The sequence below is a fragment of the Alosa alosa genome, chromosome 6, assembly GCF_017589495.1.
Source record: "Alosa alosa isolate M-15738 ecotype Scorff River chromosome 6, AALO_Geno_1.1, whole genome shotgun sequence".
Lineage (NCBI taxonomy): Eukaryota > Metazoa > Chordata > Actinopteri > Clupeiformes > Clupeidae > Alosa > Alosa alosa.
Window position 1 is genome coordinate 33,530,042 of NC_063194.1, and position 17,724 is coordinate 33,547,765.

Here is a 17,724-nt window from a genome sequence, read left to right on the forward strand (position 1 = left end):
TAGGGAAATTAAAATGCGTGCTGTGCCTATACATTACACAAACAATCTTAAATCGCGAAGATAACAGTCGTTAGACAGACAAAGCTGTCAGCAGCAACATGCATAAGAGCCTTAATAGTAAGAGGGCCTCACGGGCGGTCGCGGTTAACATTAGGCTATATTAATTCAACTCTGACATGAAATGTTTGCTCGATAACTTTAAATTCTTAGTGGGACATGCACAGAAAAGTGGGATGCTGGACAGGTCGCTAGGTGTGCTGAAAAACGCGGACCGGATTTGGGGGGGAAAAGCTGAAAAAAACTGGAATGGATTAACTACATTGGTGGTACGGAGTTTTGAAAACAAACTGGATCGGGAGACCGGATCGGGATTTTCCCGTGCAGGCCGATCCCACATTTTTTGCTAATATCGGCGGCCGATCCAATCCAAATATCGGATCGGGACATCCCTAAATTCTGAATATTTGATTATATAATAATTTTCTTCTCTGCTCCTGCAATCATTAGTATAGAGTGTGAACAGGATGGGTGAACTCACTGCCCCTTGTAGTATCCCTATGTTTAAAGTTTTAAAGTCGTCATTTTGTAGAGCCTTACGCTATAGTCCAATTCATCTTTATTTCATAGTATCTGCGTTGGTTCAACCGGAAACCCTCTAGGAACAGATTTAAATGGTCTATATGAGCCAGAGTCTTAATGACTTTGCACTTGCTTTGCGCTCTCCTGCTGGTCTGGTCTGGTCATGTCTGGTCTGGGGTGTCCCCACCGCGGCCTACATCCCGTTAACGTTAGCAGGAACACTTAGCAGGAACAGAAAACATCAGCTGTGTGTCTGATTAAGCCTTCAGACAGGCAGGCCGTAGGGATGCCTTTACGCCTTCATGCCTTTACCTTCCCATGTGATTCAGCTATGCTGTTGCTTGCTGCTGATGCTGCTACAGTTCAGGCATGCCCTGTCAGGTCCGTCAGCGTCCTCCGGGAATGCCTGATGTCCTCACATTCTCCCGTCCTGAGTGTGCTTGCCTGCTTGCCTGCCTGCCTGTCTCCCTGTGTGCCGATGTGTAGCTTAAGGGGGTGAAGTTTATGTGTGTGTGTGCGTGTGTTTGGGTGTGGTACTGCCGCAGATGAGTGATGTCTGATGCGAGCCAGGATCAGTGAGACACGCCCTGCGTTCTTGTGCTGCCTACCCACAATGCAGTGCTCCGTGCTGAGGCATGGGGAGTTCAGGGGGCCCCTCTTCTTGCTTACTTTCTCTCTCTCTCTCTCCCCTACCCTTCATCTCTCACTCTCTCTCTCTCGCTCGCTCTCTCTCTCTCTCTCTCTTTTTCCCCTGTTCACCCTCTCATTATTTCTCTCTCCTTTCTCTGTGTGCTTCTCTTGCTACTTGTTTGTCTCAATCTTGCTCTTTCTTTCTTTCTTTCTTTCTTTCTTTCTTTCTTTCTTTCTCGCTTGCTCCATATGTCTGTTTCTCTGCTCCTCCCCACCCCACCACCCTCACCCACCACCACACCACTCCTTCTCTATATCGGTCTGCTTTCACATGCACATATGCTCAAACACGCAGCTCAGCAGATTCCGTTGTGTCGAGTTGTTTTGAAGCTGCGACCTGTGTCTGTGTGAGATTCATAAGGTTCACCCATGACGTTTTGCTGGTGATCACATATGTCTTAGTCATAAGAGAGCCTGTAATTAACAGATGGTTAGATGAGCAGCTAGTTTTCCTGGCTCCTGGATTAAACCTTAATTCTAGTCCCAGACTAGAAGGGCGTTTTCAGTCGAGATTGTCATTAAGGTTCTCCTCTAGTCTGAGACTAGTGCTCAGTCCGTGTGTGTGTGTGTGATTCATAAACAGTCAATGGAGATTGTCATTAAAGTTCTCCTCTAGTCTGGGACTAGTGCTCAGTCCGTGTGTGTGTGTGTGTGTGTGATTCATAAACAGTCAATGGAGATTGTCATTAAAGTTCTCCTCTAGTCTGGGACTAGTGCTCGGTCCATGTCTGTGTGTGTGTGCTGGGACTAGTGCTCGGTCCATGTCTGGGGAAACTGGACAGTGTTTATCCCTGTAGCAGACTTCCATCTCCAGCTGATGAATATATACATTTTTATTTAAAACTAACGCAACAAGGTCAAACGGATATCGTCATTGAAGAACAGTTTCGTTGCGCAAATTATATTGCACTATAAAGATGTGTCAGCTAAATACAGCAAATCTCTCTCTGTAGTAGAACTATAATCATCTGTGCATGCACATCCATGCATCCGTTCTCTATGTAGTATAACTATAATCATCTGTGTGTGTGTGTGTGTGTGTGTGTGTGTGTGTGTGTGTGTGTGTGTGTGTGTGTGTGTGTGTGCGCGCGTTTCACTGACCAGTATTCTGATGTGGTGGTCTCTCCACAGCCCTCTTCTCAGAGAAGGTGCGGAACATGTCTCCCGATGACATCAGAATCCCCCCAGAGCCACAAGGACGCTGTTCCAGTCAGCTACAGGTGTGTTCTATCTCCCTCACACACACACACACACACACACACACACACACAAATAAACACACACACGTAAACACACACACATAAACACACACACCTCCACATCCATCTCCTCCATCATGATCTTTGTCTCGCCCTTGTTGTTTGTGTGAACCAGTGTTAGAGTTCATTCACAGTGCCTTTACGTGTGTGTGTGTGTGTGTGTCTGTGTGTGTGTGTGTGTGTGTGTGTCTAAAGAGATGGTCTGGTGTGAGTGCAAAAGGGAAATAAACTTGTGTGTGTGTGTGTGTGTCTAAAGAGATGGTCTGGTGTGAGTGCAAAAGGGAAATACACTTGTGTGTGTGGAGATCCAGAAGTAGCAGCAAGCAGTGAATCTGTGTGTGTAACCGTGAGTGTGTAGTGGGTATGAGTGTGTAACTGTGTGTTTGTTTGTGTGTGAGTGTGTAGTGGATATGAGTCAGTGGGTATGACTTAGTGTGTATGAGTGTGTAGTGGGTATGAGTGTGTTTGTGTGTGAGAGTGTGTGAATGTGAGGGTGTGTGGTCTCTTAAACCAAGCTCTGCAGTTATTTTTTAATGAGTTGGTTAGCATTGAAGCATGTGTTAAGGATGGGCTGTGTGTATAGGGATGGGATGGTGTGTGTGTGTGTGTGTGTGTGTCTGTCTGTCTGTGGCTAGGTGATTGTGTGTGCGTGTGTAGGTGTGTGTTTTCAGGGCTGTATGGCAGTGATTAGCAGCAGAAGCAGCAGTAGTGAATCAATCATCCCTAACTGGTCTTACATGTGTGTATCTGCAGTTAGGGGTGCGTGCGTGTGTGTGTGTGTGTGTGCGGCAGTGAGCGTCCCGGCCATCGCCGCTCTCTCCTCTGGGCCCAGCACTGCTGCTGGTGTTCCGTGTGTGTCTGTGGTTAGGGGATAGTGTGTGTGTGTGTGTGTGCGGCAGTGAGTCTCCCGGCCATCGCCGCTCTCTCTTCTGGGCCCAGCACTGCTGCTGGCGAGGCCTTGGTCCAGAGTCAGGAATGTTCTAGAAAGCCCACAGAAGCAGCATCGTGTGTAGGAGGAATGCAGCGTCTCCCATCGAATCCCATTCTAGCTGAAGATCGTTAAGTCTGACCAGAAGAGCGCACTTGTGATTGGAAGTGGCCCTGAATGAGCATGAGCCCTTATTAATCCCACTTCTCCTTGCCATGTCGAAGCCACACCTGAGCCAGAACCAGCTGTTTTGGTGCGATCCAAAAATAAGACGTTACACAAAAGAAGACCTTACACAAAATAATATGTTACACAAAATGACGTGACTGCACGTCTCCCTAAAGTCGTCTGATGAGAAGTGGTCTCGTACAAATCAATGAGCCCCCATTTCACGGCGAGTTCTAACGACTTGAAAGTTGCGTCATTTCACAATTTACGAGTTGACACAAGCAGTCACCACTTACAAATAGAACGCACACATAAGCTTGTTGTTTTGGAGCTGTTTTTGCCGTTTAAAGCTGTGATTGATAGGGGGAGTGGTTTCTTCCTCTTGTCTGCTCACGGTGCATCGCTATGGAAACTGCTTTTGGCAGAGGAATGTTGGAGTGGGGACGAAAGGGCGTCGGCCAAACACCTCAGCCGCCTCCCCCTCCGCCACCCCCTCAGGGCTCGTGCATCAGGCGTCGTCACCGTGACGAATATCCTGCCCCTGGAGCGATGCAAACAGCCCCGTGTGCAGAGAGAGAACCACAGTCTAGTTAATTACGCGCAACACCTGGACCAGGGCAGTGATTTGTGTGTTTGTCATTCTTTATTCATTATAATGACTCGATGGTTACCATGGTAACTAACTTTTTTTTGTATTCATCAGTTACACATATATATTTTTAATTATTATTATTTAAGTTGAATTATTAATTTGTAAAGTTAGTTGTAAATAATGCTGTTGCTGTTTTGGAGCCCCACCACGCCCACGCGGCCCTCTTGTTTTCGCCGATATCCTGCTCCTCAGAGTGGGGTTGAGCTTGTGGTCATACACACACTGGTCACCATGGCCACGGGCCAGCAGGGCCCCCCTCTTCTCGAGCCTAGTCGTCAGATTTGACCCTGTGGTATCAGAACCACACTCACACAAAAGGCCCATTCACAGCGCCATACGGAGAGGCCAGCTCATCACTCACTCATACTCATGACCGATGGCCAGACTGACAGCCAGAGACGGACGCGGAGAGCAGACTATTAAACGGCCAGCTGAGCAAGCGCTGCGTATTAATTAAATTGGCGACATATCGTTGAGTAGAAATTCAAATGTATGGCTTCTTAATTAAATTGGGCACATATCGTTTGGTAGAAATTCAAATGTATGACTTCTTAATTAAATTGGGGACATATTGTTGGGTAGAAATTCAAATGTATGACTTCTTAATTAAATTGGGGACATATCGTTGGGTAGAAATTCAAATGTATGACTTCTGCCTTTCTTCTCCCCTTTCATGCTTTATCTTGTTTTTGTTGTTCCACAAAAGTTGAAATATCAATCACATGACGATGACAATCTTCGCCCATCTCATATGTGCTGTGTATGGGTGTGTTTAACAATGTGCTTAATATAGGGCTGTCAATCAATTAAAAAATTGAATCGAATGAATTACATACTCTGTGATTAATTAATCTACATTGATCGCATATATAATTTTTGCTGTGAAAGTATTTTAAATATTTAAATTCAAATGAATCATTGAATAATCAGCATTAGTGACATTAAAGTTCAAAAACTCTTTTATTATTACAGTATTTTCACTGTTCAAATAATGGCCATAATAATCTATGAAATGACCTAATATGCTGAGGAAATAAGTTCAAAAGTGCTTTGGGAAGTTTTTTTTTCACATACAAGGCATTTCAGGCCACAGATATAACCTAGGGGACACAATAAAAATAAATGAACACTCCCCTCAATATCAACACTATTTCTGCAGAGGACTATTTTTATCAACACCATTAGGCCGTTTTTTAAAAGTAAATGTTCCGATCAATGATCTAGGCAGCACATTTTCTTCTCTCCTTCAATTAACAGTCTAATGGTTACTGACTAGAATGGCTCGGGGTCAATGGTCATACAGAATCGATTAATCTGTGTTATGTTTTTTAATTAGTTATTTTTTCTCAAATTAATTAATCGATTTTGACAGCCCTAGTTTAATAGTGTGTTTTATAGTGTTAATAATTATGTAATATGTGTGTTACGTAGAGGAATGTAGATCTTGACTGTGTAGGATGATTATAATTTGCCGATTGGTCTGTCCGCTTCATCAGGAGAAGATCCTGAAGTTGTACGAGCGAAAACAGCATGGAGCCTTTGACACCAACAGCCACATCCAGAAGAAGAAAGAGTTCCGGAACCCAAGGTAGTCTTCTGAATGAAAGCCTAACCGCCTGGCTAAACCAGGCATGCAACTGAAGCGTTCAGTTCACATCACTGTGCGTATGCTGCAGTTAGCCACAATCAATGGAACTGGCTATACCTGAAGTGATAGCGGCCCGTACATTCAAAAAAAATACACGATTTTTCTAAAACTATTTTACTTATATTTATACCCTGAATAGAACACTTCAGTTGTGAGGCCGGTGTAGCCGGCTGTAAATCTCTGCCTACTATCTGAATCAAGCTGAATAAATATAAATAAGCCAGTTTGAAATGGTTACAATCTGTCCATATTATTTTTTTTCGTATCGTCTTAGAAGTGTTTGAGTTCCAGACACCATCATAAACAAACTTGTGTTAGTGTCATGGCAACTGCACTTCATCATACTACCTGCACACACTGCAACACAAACCCAGAGTGTTTGAATTTCTGTACTTCAGAGATTGTTTTGGAAAAGTATAATTTTTTAGTGTTGCAATACACTGTTTTAATGTGGATAGAAGGGCTAAACGGAGAAATTGTTATTTAGATTTACCAGACATATTTCTATTTACTAACAGCTGTGTTAATGCTTTATTTACAGTATTTATGAGAAGCTTATCCAGTTCTGCGGCATCGATGAACTTGGAACAAACTATCCAAAGGTAAAATGCTGACTGCACCATGACCTTGCTCCAGGCCCGTTTGTATTCAGTGCTTGAAAAGCGTTCTGTGAATAATCATTAAGAAGTGACCTGACACAGATGTGACATTTCTCATGTTATTACAAAAGTTGCAAATGACATTGTGTCATTTTGTCTGTGGTGATTCTATGTTTCAGGACATGTTTGATCCCCATGGCTGGTCTGAGGACTCTTATTATGAAGCACTAGGTAAGCTCACTGCGTATGTTTACACCAGGTCTGAACTCCCAAGCTATAGTGCTACTCTAGTTCTGCACTGCATCAAGTGCCATAAGGGAACTCATTACTAGTTCCAGTTCCGAGGAAACCAGTACAATGTGTATTTCAATGCAAACAAATTAAGAGACGCACACAGCTGCACTCCATCACACATCTGCACTCAGTCACACCAAAAACTGAATGGGCTCTGGATGCAGAGTGAGTGTTTTTGTTCGCTGTGGCTTACAAGTCCAGTCGTGTTGCCTAGTCGAGTTGTCATCCTGAAGTGAAATGCCCTAAAAACAGCTTAGGGTTCTAAGGGTTAAGTCACCCTGAAGTGAGTTGAAGTGTTTTTTTTCTTGTCCAGCCAAAGCTCAGAAGATCGAGATGGACAAACTGGAGAAGGCCAAAAAGGAGCGGACCAAGGTTAAAACCCTGCCTGACTCAATACTCATGCTGGATTAAAACGCATCTGCCATACACCCTGGGGCCTTACTTTAAATGCTAGGCAAAGTGCAAAGTGTAATCTAACTAAAGCCTGCCTAATAACTATGGAATATCTATTTGCTAATTTAATACCTCGAGAAAGATCCTAAGTACTAACAGCGGCCGGTACTATTGCTCATAGCGTGACTTTGCACTTTGCCCAGCATATGAATTAGGGCCCCTGGAGTCCAAAGCTGTCTGTTGCAGCTCTCTGTGTGCTCTGCCTCCAGATCGAGTTTGTGACCGGCACCAAGAAAGGCACCACCACCAACGCTGCGTCCTCTGCAGGCAGCGCGGCCACGGCAACAGCAACAGGTATCGCATCGTACAAACAAACCAAACAGACACATATGCAGGAACACTCACTCACTCACTCTTACACACCAAACCAACTGATGACCGGCAGAGGTGAACACACACACACTCACACACACTCACTCTTACACACCAAACCAACTGATGACTGGCAGAGGTGTACACACCCTTACGCACGCTACATTATGGCAGCCACAGCCTTTCCCTCCAGTGGAAGCTATGTATAGGGCGCTCATACACACAGTCGGGCTACACAGGGCGTGCAACTGAGGCATTCTGGGTACAGAGCTGCTATGCACTTTTGAAAAAAACGCCACACACACACACACACACACACACAGTGTTGCTGTATAAGTGTTGCTGTGCGTGCTGAGTTATCATGCTCTTGGGTTTGTAGCTACTTGTTTGTTCCAGTCTGAATGAGTCACAGGCTTCCGGTTGCTCACTCTCTCTAAACGCCATTCCTCCCTTTTTCCCTTTCCCTCCCTTCATCTCCCTTTCTCTCCCTTCATCTCCATGTCCACTCTTTCTCTCCCTTCATCTCCATGTCCACTCTTTCTCTCCCTTCATCTCCATGTCCACTCTTTCTCTCCCTTCATCTCATTCTTTCTCTCCCTTCATCTCCATATCCACTCTTCTATTACTCCTGACTTCTTGCAAACGTTCTCCCCTCTACTCTCACACACCCGCTCTTATATTTAACACTTTCCTTCTCTCTCTTACTCTCTCTTTCCCTCTACCTCACTCTCTGCTTACATGCCTATATCTCCCTCACTCACTCACATTCTCATGCCCTCTCTCTCTCTTTCTCTCTATCTTTCTATCTCTCTCTCTTTCTCTTTCTCTTTTAAATCAATTCAAATATGCTTTCTTGGCACAACTAATCATATGCTGCATTGCCTAAGCACTCTCAGGAGTAAAAGAAAATGCACACAAAAACATATAGAAACATACATTGTTACACTTCATCAATGCACTGTAAATTATGTAAGTATATATGCATATCCGTGTGTGTGTGTGTGTGTGTGTGTGTGTGTGTGTGTGTGTGCACGCACTTCTGAGTGGGAATGTGGGTTATTGCAGTATGTGGAGTTTATAGGCGCGTCGCTCAGTGGTCAGTTGTATATGTAGTGTAGCTAGTATTGCACAATCGTCCTGCTCTCCTAATAAGTATCTGGGTTATTTGTAGTCTTCGATCTCAGAGAATTTTGGATATTTCGCTTGTGATTTCTGAATAGAAGTTGGAGAGAATCTCTTTTGTAGTTTGGGCAGCTAGTGAGGAAGTGTAGCTCTGATTCAATTTCAGTAGATGCACAGCCTGTTCCCTTTAGGCATCCAGGTCTGCCTGCCTCTGCCTATTTCTATTGCCAGACTGTGATTGCTGAGACCACCTGGTCATGGTTTTTCGTAACTGAGTCTCTCTCTCTCTCTCTCTCTCTCTCTCTCTCTCTCTCTCTCTCTCTCTCCCTCCATCCCTGCTCCAGCAGAAGCGCAGAAGAGGAAGAGTAAGTGGGACTCTGCGGTGCCGGTCACGTTGGCTCAGCCTGCCCTCCTCACCACCACAGCCACGCTGCCCGGCGTCGTCTCGGTAACCACCACCGCCAGCGGCACCAAGACCACGGTCATCTCTGCCGTTGGCACCATCCTCAAGAAGTCCAAGCAGTGATCGCCATGCCAACAAAGCAGCCAATGAAAATGAGGGCGAAAATGTGTGTGTGTGCGTGCGTGCGTGCGCGCGTGTGTGTGTGCGTGCTTGTGTGTGTGTGTGCGTGCATTGGTCGAGGTCTTGGAGGTTCTGTAGCTGTGATCATGTCACAGACCCTGCCTGACCTGAAGATGACGCTGAATCCAACCCAAGAAGACCACCGGCCTTTTTGTCTTTCATTTGGTCCACCTATATATGTGTAGGGTTATGTGTAAAGGTGACTCCTCTCTCTCTCTCTCTCTCTCTCTCTCTGTGTCTGTTTAAAGTGATAGCGTTTCCCTCTATCCTGTGATGGACTTGTCAGACCACTGGCTAACGCCGTTAGCGTCATTAGCATAGCTGGCCACAGCTCAATGTCCCGAGAGAACTGACCAGCCCACTGTGAACAAGAGGGACTCCTGCTTCTTTTACATGTCTGTGTTGTGGGATGGGGGGACGCAGAAAATGTACACATAAAACTGTGGCTGTCATTTGCTTTTCTTTGGGGTTTTTTTGTCACATCTTTTCATTTCACCTGTTAGCCCAAGAAGCTTTGTCTGCCTGCGTATTTAAAGTAGTTTGTTTTCTGTGAAAAAGGAGACTGGGGGTGTTTGCGGTAGACTTCCTCTGTGTGGAGCGCTGGCTCATCAGCCTTCAACCTCAATTATGGAAAGCAGCTCTGCCTGTGTCTGAGGACTTCAGTGACCTAGGACCTGAATGACAAACTTTCTGGCTCTTCTTTTCTGCCGGATCTCGTCACTTTTAATGGTCTACTCACAAAAGGGTTGTGCAAATAATTTTTTTACAAATGTACAGAGCAATCTGCAGATGCCAGCAATGCAAATTAAACGTTCATGGTTTCTTTATACCCAACTGTGTCTGAGATTGATTCTGTTTCATAGTCTGTTTTTTTCTTTATTACCGTACTACTACTACAGATATAACTACTACTGCTACTACTACTACAGATATAACTACTACTGCTACTACTACTACAGATATAACTACTACTGCTACTACTACAGATATAACTACTACTACTACTACTGATATAACTACTACTGCTACTACTACTACAGATATAACTACTACTACTACTACTGATATAACTACTACTGCTACTACTACTACAGATATAACTACTACTACTACTACTACTACAGATATAACTACTACTACTACTGATATAACTACTACTACTACTACAGATATAACTACTACTACTACTGATATAACTACTACACTACTACTACTGATATAACTACTACTACTACAGATATAACTACTACTACTACTGATATAACTACTACTACTACAGATATAACTACAACTACTACTACAGATATAACTACTACTACTGATATAACTACTACTACTACAGACATAACTACTACAACTACTACTACTATAACTACTACTACAGATATAGCTACTACTACTACTATAACTACTACTACTATAACTACTACTACTACTACTACTACTACTATAACTACTACTACTACTACAGATATAACTACTACTACTATAACTACTACTACTACTACAGATATAACTACTGCTACTATAACTACTACTACTACTGCTACTACTACTATAACTACTACTACTACTACTATAACTACTACTACTGCTACTACTACTACTATAACTACTACTACTATAACTACTACTACTACTACTATAACTACTACTACTACTACTGCTACTACTACTATTGCTACTACTACTACTACTATAACTACTACTACTACTACTACTACTACTACTACTATAACTACTACTACTACTAACTACTACTACTACTACTACTACTACTACTACTACTACTACTATACTACTACTACTACTACTATAACTACTACTACTACTACTACTAACTACTACTACTACTACTGCTACTACTACTACTACTACTACCCTACAACTAGCGACAGGAGAACCCATCTTCATCAATACGGATGTTTGTGTTGATATTCACTAACGTAACTTAATGTCCGCATCCAAATCCCAACTCCCAGCCCAGTGGGAACGTGGTTGGTGTCTTGACTGTTATCTAGAACAGCCTCGTGCTGCTTCAGGGCCGCACCTCCTTATGAGCCGACTGCAGTCTTGGGTCTGGACAGGCCTGTGTGATCCTTGTTGGGGGCTCTTAAGTGTGTGCAGACGTGTTCTTAAGATGGCACGGAATAGTTCAACTGCACTTGGCATGAACAAGTCGTGAGGAATTCACTTCCCTATCCAGGGGCTTGTGTTTGAGTGCGGGTGTGTTTGTGTGTGTGTGTGTATGTTCTGATTTATTCCAGACATGAACCTGTTATCTCCACATCTGCCTTGCGTTGGGCTGAAATGCTAGGCTTCTGTGTCTGGTTCAAATGGTTGTGGAGCCTCTCACACAGGAATGCAGATGGGAAGCTTCGCTCAGATGAGTAGAGCTGGCCTGGGATTACTGGGAGGGTAGGAGTTCATAGAGATTATTTTAGCCTTCTACCTTTTGTTGGATTAAGGTTAAATAGAATGTTCTGAGGATGTTCACAAACACTATAGGCTTTTGTTTGAACATAATGTGTAGTTTATGTTGTTGTTTATTTGCTTTTTAGCATGGCAGGGTTGCAAGAAGGATTAAAAGCACTGTAAATCTGAGTGAAATGGGCGTGTAGGCTAGACATCCAGAAGCTGTCAATCATTATAAGCACTCGTGGAATATATTTTGCCAGGTATGCGGTCTAGATGCCAAGTGACAAGTCAGTTGAACAAATGCAATAGTTTTATTTTCTTTTATAAATAAATTAGGTTAGAGTTCAAATCAGGTTAAATTCAGATACATATCAAGACCATATGTTGACCAAAAAAGGCATACAACTTTAAAGATAAGAAGGCCTAGTAAGTACATAATGGCTGTCATGGGGATGTTTGGCTTGATTTTGACACATGGCACTAGAGTAATATCATGTAAACAGGCTGTTGCAATCTAGCCTGACGAGCCAGATGCGTCTAGATTTCTAGGCTAGTGGCAATCCATCTCAGGAAAAAAGTTAACCATAGCCGGCGGCCAGTGTTCTGTGCTGTTATTGGCAAGGCCTGGCACGATCAAGAACACTTCTCCAACCGTTCATCTAACGTGTTTTGCACAGGTGAGTCACCTGACACGCCCAGTGTTCCAAGGCAGGCCTCAACGACGTTGCGCCATACCCGATCTGCAATTGGCCAAACTTCAGTTGCCTTTGTTAAAAGTTTTATCATCTTTTGAAACTGGAGTCATATTTTAGTAACACCCATCCTGTTATTTATTTTATCAAAAAGCACGAAATAATTATTGTGCTGCTGAACTTTATTGCATTGTAAACATACGGTTTGTCATCGGTTCATTTGCTGCAGTCTGTTCACAGGACCCTGAAATAAACTGAATAAAAACCAATTCAGAAAGTCAAACTATTGTCATGTAAATTCAGAAGCTAGTGCGAGAAGAGTGCTTGTCACTTGCTGTTCCCACCACTCCAACTATGTTCTGTGATTGGAACGTGAGTCTCCGCTTTCAACTGTTTTCTTCTCACAATTTCTTAAAAAGTCGTTTCATAGAAGTGATCTGTCATCGACAAAGTAAGATGTTTTAAAATGCTGTTGTGTGTTTTAGTTACATAATTAAAACTTGAACCCAAATTCTTGTTTTTCCCCTCACCTTAGCGTTCGCTCAGATAGTATTAATATTTTACCAGTGTTGTAATGTAACGGAGTACAAATACTTCGTTACTGTACTTAAGTAGAAATTTCACGGATCTCTAATTTACTTCGCTATTTAAATTTATGTCAACTTTCACTTTTACTCCACTACATTTCCTAGATAAAATGTATACTTTTACTCCGTTATATTTCCATTAAGCATCTTCGTTACTCGTTACTAAAACATAAAATTAGAAGAAATGTGTGCGACTGCAATAAGGGAGGTTTGGCGAATCACTGCTCCTAGATTGCATTACGCACGCTCCGCACGCTGCACGCTCTATTTCAGCTCTTGTTTGTCGCTAAAGGAGGAGGACGCACAACTGAAACCGCCATGGAAGCACGAGCACCTACTGGAGGACCTCCCGTTATCATAGACGACCACCCCGACGATAGTGGTGAACCGGGTAGTGGTGAATATAACCTCATACACCCGTGGCCGTATTTGCAAGAAATGTTTCTGTACATCGGCTACCTGCCCTAGCGGCCTGTGAAAGGCTATTTATCCATAGCATCTGCAGGAGTTGTCTTCGGTCCAAGAAGAGTAAGACTGAATCAGGCCCGGGGTGGGTAATCGGGAGAATTCCCGGTGGGCCGCTTCACTTTTGGGCCGGTCGAGGAAACAACTATTGGCATTTGTCACGTTAGACTATCTTTTCTTATAGTAGGGCACGTTCTGCATTCTGTTAATGACACCAAGGCAATGCCTCTGCATGGGTTGTAGCCTACGTGAGGGAGTTCTCCCCTCCCAAAAAGAGTTGGTTGGGTCCATATAGCCAGTCTTTTCCAAAAAGTTTTTTCAGATACGGATAGCCAAGCCGGCCCTACAGTAGACACAAGCGTCAGGAAGGATGGAGGGTAGAAAGAGGCCAGGAGAGACTGAACAGCAGATCAACCAGTCGACCACTGAAAATGATGAGCCCGAAATTAGTGATGAGGAGGCCATGACTACAGGGACAAGTAGAGAGGATACATTTAAGTTATTTAATGTAAGAAAGAGCAATTACATTACATGATAAAACTATATGCTTCTAACACTGTTCCGGTCAAAAATGACCGATTTACTCATTCCCTGTACCATAAATATGGCATTTTTCATCAGATTGCCTCAAGATATCCTTCACAAAAGGCCTTTGAACACATAGCATTTATTTTGACTACTTTCTTTGAATTTTGAGTGATTTATTCAACGTAGAAACACTTTTTTTGTTTACGGTCAAAAATGACCGCCATAGGAAATTAATGGGAAAGAGTATACATTTCATCCAGGAGATAAAATATATCTCCTTACACACACTCCTACAACTTACCACCAATGTTCCCACACACATGCATGCATGCACACACAGAAGCACACACACCCACACACACACACAAACAGACACACATACAGTACACACACATGTACACCCACTCACTCACAGAAACACACACACACTCAGTACATGTTGTCAGTTCATGTTGTCATGTTGCCACTTGTACGTGTGAACCACCAATGTCCGCACAGGCATTCACGCACATACGTGAATAGGGGTGAATAGAAACACACCCACCCACACACCCATAAACAGATACACACACGTACACCCACTCACACACACATAACACACACACACACACTGTTCATGTTGCCACTTGTGCATGTAAACCACCAATGTTTGCACACACATGCATTTTTCACACATGGAAACACTCACACCCACACACACAAACAGACACACACACACACACACACACACACACACACTCTCTTTCTCTCTCTCTCTCTCTCTCACACACACACACACACACAGTTCATGTTGTCAGTTCATGTTGTCATGTTGCCACTGTGTATGTGAACCACAGTGTCCGCACACATTCACGCACATACATAAACACACACACCCACACACAAAACACACGTGATGTAGATGTTAATGTTCTAATAAGGGTCTGTTTACAATAATGTTCTATTAAATAATACTTTTTGTCATGGTATTGGTATTTAAGAGCAGTTAAAACTGTTCGGTCAAATTTGACCTAACAGTTTGAGTAAATTAAGGGGGGTAGCAACGAACAGTGTTTAAAGGTTAATATTTAATGTAAGAAAGAGCAATTACATTACATGATAAACCTATATGCCTTGTTTGCTCAGAAAAGGGTGTAGTAAAGGAGTAGCTAAATCACCAAACAACAATATAGCCTACCCATGCAAAAAACATGTAGCCTAAACATTAGTTCAATATGCCTCTTTGTGGAAGCATGGGATAGGCTACATTTCAAAGGCTTTCTTTCTTTCTTTCTTTCTGTTTTGGTAACTTGTGGAATAGTGGAATATTTTTTGTTAACTTCTCAGTTGAAGTGAATTATTATATAACCTTTACACATTTGTTGAACCATGGTACTAATAAAAACTACAGGATAGTAAGAGCTGAAATGTTGCTTAATTTATCCAATTTCCACCACTATGGTCAGTCTTGGGCCTGAAACTCCCGGGCATTGAATTCTGGCAACTTTGAAAACCAGCTTCTTTTGAAGATGAACAGACACCTTTTCAATTTCAACTAATGACATATTAGTAGCAACTGGACATAGGTGGCCTGTGTGTGTGTGTGTGAGTGACGGTGACCTGGGGAGTAAGCCCTAGAAATGCTCATGCCACATGACCAAAATGTTCTCCCTACAAGCAGGTCATTTTTTTTTGTGAAAGAAATAAGTTATTTATTTTTCATTTCAGAGAATTGTGCCTAAAGAGTCCTAGAAAAGAATGTGATTTGATTTGATGAGTGAGATTAAGAAGATATGGGAACCCTGAATATGCTTTATGCTTTACTATAAGAAAGCCAAAATAAAGTTTACAATAAAAGTTCAAAATAAAACCGCTTGCTTTTTACTTTTTACTTTTACTTCAAATACTTAAGTACATTAAATATCAGAAAATTACTTTTGATACTTAAGTACAGTATATATCAGATACTTTAAGACTTTTACTTTTACTTTCACTTCTACCAAAGTCTTTTTCTAGTACGATACTTGTACTTTTACTCAAGTATTGCTTTCTAGTACTTTATACAACACGGAATTGTACTAAATATAGGCTACTTATGCTGCTATAACCAGCAGTAGGCCTATATAGGCTTAAGTAGTCTAATACTATCTGAGCGGACGGTTGCACGTGCCTATAGGTCTGCCTGACGGAAAGTTTGAATACATTGTTTATATAACAACACTGACGCTTGCTGTTTCCATCGTTTTACTTGTCAGTTGGCTAGGTGTTACATTTTTCATTTGGTGGGAATATTATGATGCAGGACATGGCTCTTGCAAACACCTGCTTATGACACAAAAGCTTGACAATTGTGTGAGACACCCAGAACATAGTTCTTTTGGCAGCTCCCAAGTTCCAATGCCCCCCCTGAAACGAATGTAGCCTACTTGCAATAACTCTGTAAGTGTGTGTGTGTGTGTGTGTGTTTGTGTGTGTGTGTGTGTGTGTGTGCGTGCGGTTGTGGTCCACAATTTCCTGGTGTTCCTTATAGTTTAGGTCTACCTCTTTCACAGGTCCCATGAGAAAGAGTTCAATTTTGGCTTGGATGAAAAAAAAGAAAACGTTTAAGTTTTATGAGTCATTTTGTCAGCCTGGCGGTGGCATTGTGGAGGGAACTAGTCTGCGGTGCTCTGACTCACTGTGCCTACCCATTGTGTACAGGGCATTCCGTTGGGCAGCACGGTTGTCAATGCCGTTGCCAGGGGCTGTGTTGCTAAGGGATTCATCTTCTGAGTGTGAACTCACTGGAACTGTACACACCACAGCATGCACTACACCTGGTCTGGACTTGCTCTCTGTCTGCCTTCCTTTGTGTGTGTGTGTGTGTGTGCATGTGTGCAAGTTTGTGTGTGTGTGTGTGTGTGTGTGTGCATGTGTGCAAGTTTGTGTGTGTGTGTGTGTGTGTGTGTGCATGTGTGAGTATGTGGTATGTGAATACTATACTTGTATATGTGAGTATGTGTGTATAATATACTTATGTGTGTGTGTGTGTGTGAGTATGTGTGTATAGTATACTTGCATGTGTGTGTGTGTCTGTATGCAAGTTTGTGTGTGTGTGTGTGTGAGTATGTGTGTATAGTAGCCTATACTTGTATGTGTGTGTGTGTGTGAGAGAGAGAGAGTATGTGTGGGTATAGTAAACATGTGCACATTTCTGTCTGTATATTTGCATGTGTCTAAGTGTGTCCACACTGTAATTTGTGAAGACATTGTGCTTGTAATTGAATGGAAGTATATCTATATGTGAGAGAGTGAAGTGTGTGTGTGTGTGTGTGTGTGTGTGTGTGTTTCCCTTCAGAGAAAGTACAGGTTGATTCTTGCAGAGGTCAAGAACACGCCCCATCTACACACACCAAGTTCAAAGGTCACCCTAAATAACCCCTTGCGTAATTCCTCGCAGGCTTCTGCAGACCTGTGAGTGGACTTGGGTATGTGGGAGTCATTGTTGTAGCCAGTGCGGGGCAGTGGGCAGTACTCTGCCAGCTCGCCCAGAGGGAGAGGGAGAGAGAAGAGAGAGAGAGAGAGAGAGAGAGAGAGAGAGAGAGAATCAGGTCACCTCTGGAGGGGGGCAACAGGCAGGAATGCTGGCAACACTTTGGTCCAAAACTGCTCAGGAATGCATTATTCCAAACTGTGCTGTTTCACACCTCCGATGGTCCATTTGGTCCACCTAACGCAACACACAAACACACATTCATAGTTTGGGTCAGTTATCTGGTCACGTTTTGA

General features: G+C 43.0%; 1 protein-coding gene across 3 annotated transcripts in view; it reads left to right on the top strand.

Moving 5' to 3' along the window:
- LOC125296136 (SAP30 binding protein) overlaps positions 1-10,116 on the top strand; it is a 33,075-nt gene extending 22,959 nt beyond the window's left edge. For 2 of the 3 annotated variants that reach the window (XM_048245837.1, XM_048245839.1), the window contains 7 exons: positions 2,401-2,489; positions 5,773-5,864; positions 6,466-6,526; positions 6,703-6,754; positions 7,131-7,189; positions 7,480-7,564; positions 9,049-10,116. In XM_048245837.1, the coding sequence (XP_048101794.1) occupies positions 2,401-2,489; positions 5,773-5,864; positions 6,466-6,526; positions 6,703-6,754; positions 7,131-7,189; positions 7,480-7,564; positions 9,049-9,230 (620 nt within the window). In that variant the 3' untranslated portion in view covers positions 9,231-10,116. The remainder of the gene's footprint in view (positions 1-2,400; positions 2,490-5,772; positions 5,865-6,465; positions 6,527-6,702; positions 6,755-7,130; positions 7,190-7,479; positions 7,565-9,048) is intronic. The other variant, XM_048245838.1, reaches the window with a different exon arrangement.
- Positions 10,117-17,724: the final 7,608 nt, after the last annotated feature.